The sequence below is a fragment of the Rhinopithecus bieti genome, unplaced genomic scaffold (assembly GCF_001698545.2).
Source record: "Rhinopithecus bieti isolate Rb0 unplaced genomic scaffold, ASM169854v2 scaffold_4900, whole genome shotgun sequence".
In the NCBI taxonomy this organism is placed as follows: Eukaryota; Metazoa; Chordata; class Mammalia; order Primates; family Cercopithecidae; genus Rhinopithecus; species Rhinopithecus bieti.
Window position 1 is genome coordinate 1 of NW_016804481.1, and position 1295 is coordinate 1295.

Genomic DNA, 1295 nt, shown 5'->3' on the forward strand with positions numbered 1-1295 from the left:
ACAAGATTTTAAAAGATCTTGAACTATATAATGATATCCTCTTTTTTTCCTGCTTTATTGCAGTTTTATCAACAATGCCGAGTAAGTGACGGTGATGATATTCACGATGAAAAGTGGGGTGGGAGGAGTGAAGTCTCATAAAATCACCTGCAGGATGCTTCCTTCAGGGCCCAGATGGGAGGCTGGCAGGGCAGGACTCCCCTGCTTACGGACCAAAGATAGGTGTATTTTGGTGACTTCATGGTTTGCTGAGGCCAGGGCCTAACGTGAGACCTGATTGGCTGTCGGTGACAATCTTGCTGGTTAAGAGTGGAGACGAAGCCCCTTCCGGCACACTTCTTTATTGGAATGGGCAGCTCTCTTGTTACTGATTCTTTGAAAAAAGTATTGAAAATAACTGAGGAAAGGGTCCTTCACACCCTGGGTAGCCCTGTCTCTTTGGGCTTAGGTTTTCACTGGCAAAATGAGGATGGAAGTGGTGTCCAGCCCTGAGCTCTCTGACCCTGCACTCTGGTTTTTTGGCAATGACAGGGAAAAGAGAGATTGCATCTGGGGCACGGTCATGGAGGCCCCTGGGTTCTCTGAATCCTGGTGGCCTCCTGGAGGTGCCCCTCCCCAGGTGCAAGTGACAAGAGCTGGGTTTTGCTTCCCTAGAGTCGTGCTGCTTCTGGTCTGACTGGATCAACGAGGACCACCCCAACAGTGGCAGCGACGGCGGCGACCGAGAGACATTTGATGGGGTCTGCAGGGCCCCTGAGGACATCGAGTGCAGGTCGGTCAAGGATCCTCACCTCAGCTTGGAGGAGGTAGGCCAGAAGGTGCAGTGTGACGTCTCTGTTGGGTTCATTTGCAAGAATGAAGACCAGTTTGAAAATGGACCATTTGGACTGTGTTACGACTACATGATACGTGTCCATTGTTGCCTGCCCACGGCTTGTACCACCACCGCTCCACCAACCACCACTCCCAGCCCCCCAACAACCACCACAACCACCCCTCCACCAACCACCACTTCCAGCCCCCCAACAACCACCACAACCACCACTCCCAGCCCTACAACAACCACCACGGCCACCCCTCCACCAACCACCACTCCTATCCCTCCAACCACCACTCCCAGCCCTCCAACAACCACCACAACCACCCCTCCACCAACCACCACTCCCAGCCCCCCAACAACCACCACAACCACCCCTCCACCAACCACCACTACCAGCCCTCCAACAACCACCACAACCACCCCTCCACCAACCACCACTCCCACCCCTCCAACAACCACCACAACCACCCCTCCC

The 1295-nt window shown here is 54.2% G+C and overlaps 1 protein-coding gene across 1 annotated transcript; it reads left to right on the forward strand.

Moving 5' to 3' along the window:
- Nucleotides 1-633: 633 nt before the first annotated feature.
- LOC108527343 (mucin-2-like) lies at nt 634-1215 on the forward strand (the record flags this gene model as incomplete). Its single annotated transcript, XM_017868545.1, has 1 exon — nt 634-1215. A coding segment is annotated over one exon (582 nt), but the record flags the coding sequence as incomplete, so codon positions are not given.
- Between the last annotated feature and the right edge of the window lie 80 nt (nt 1216-1295).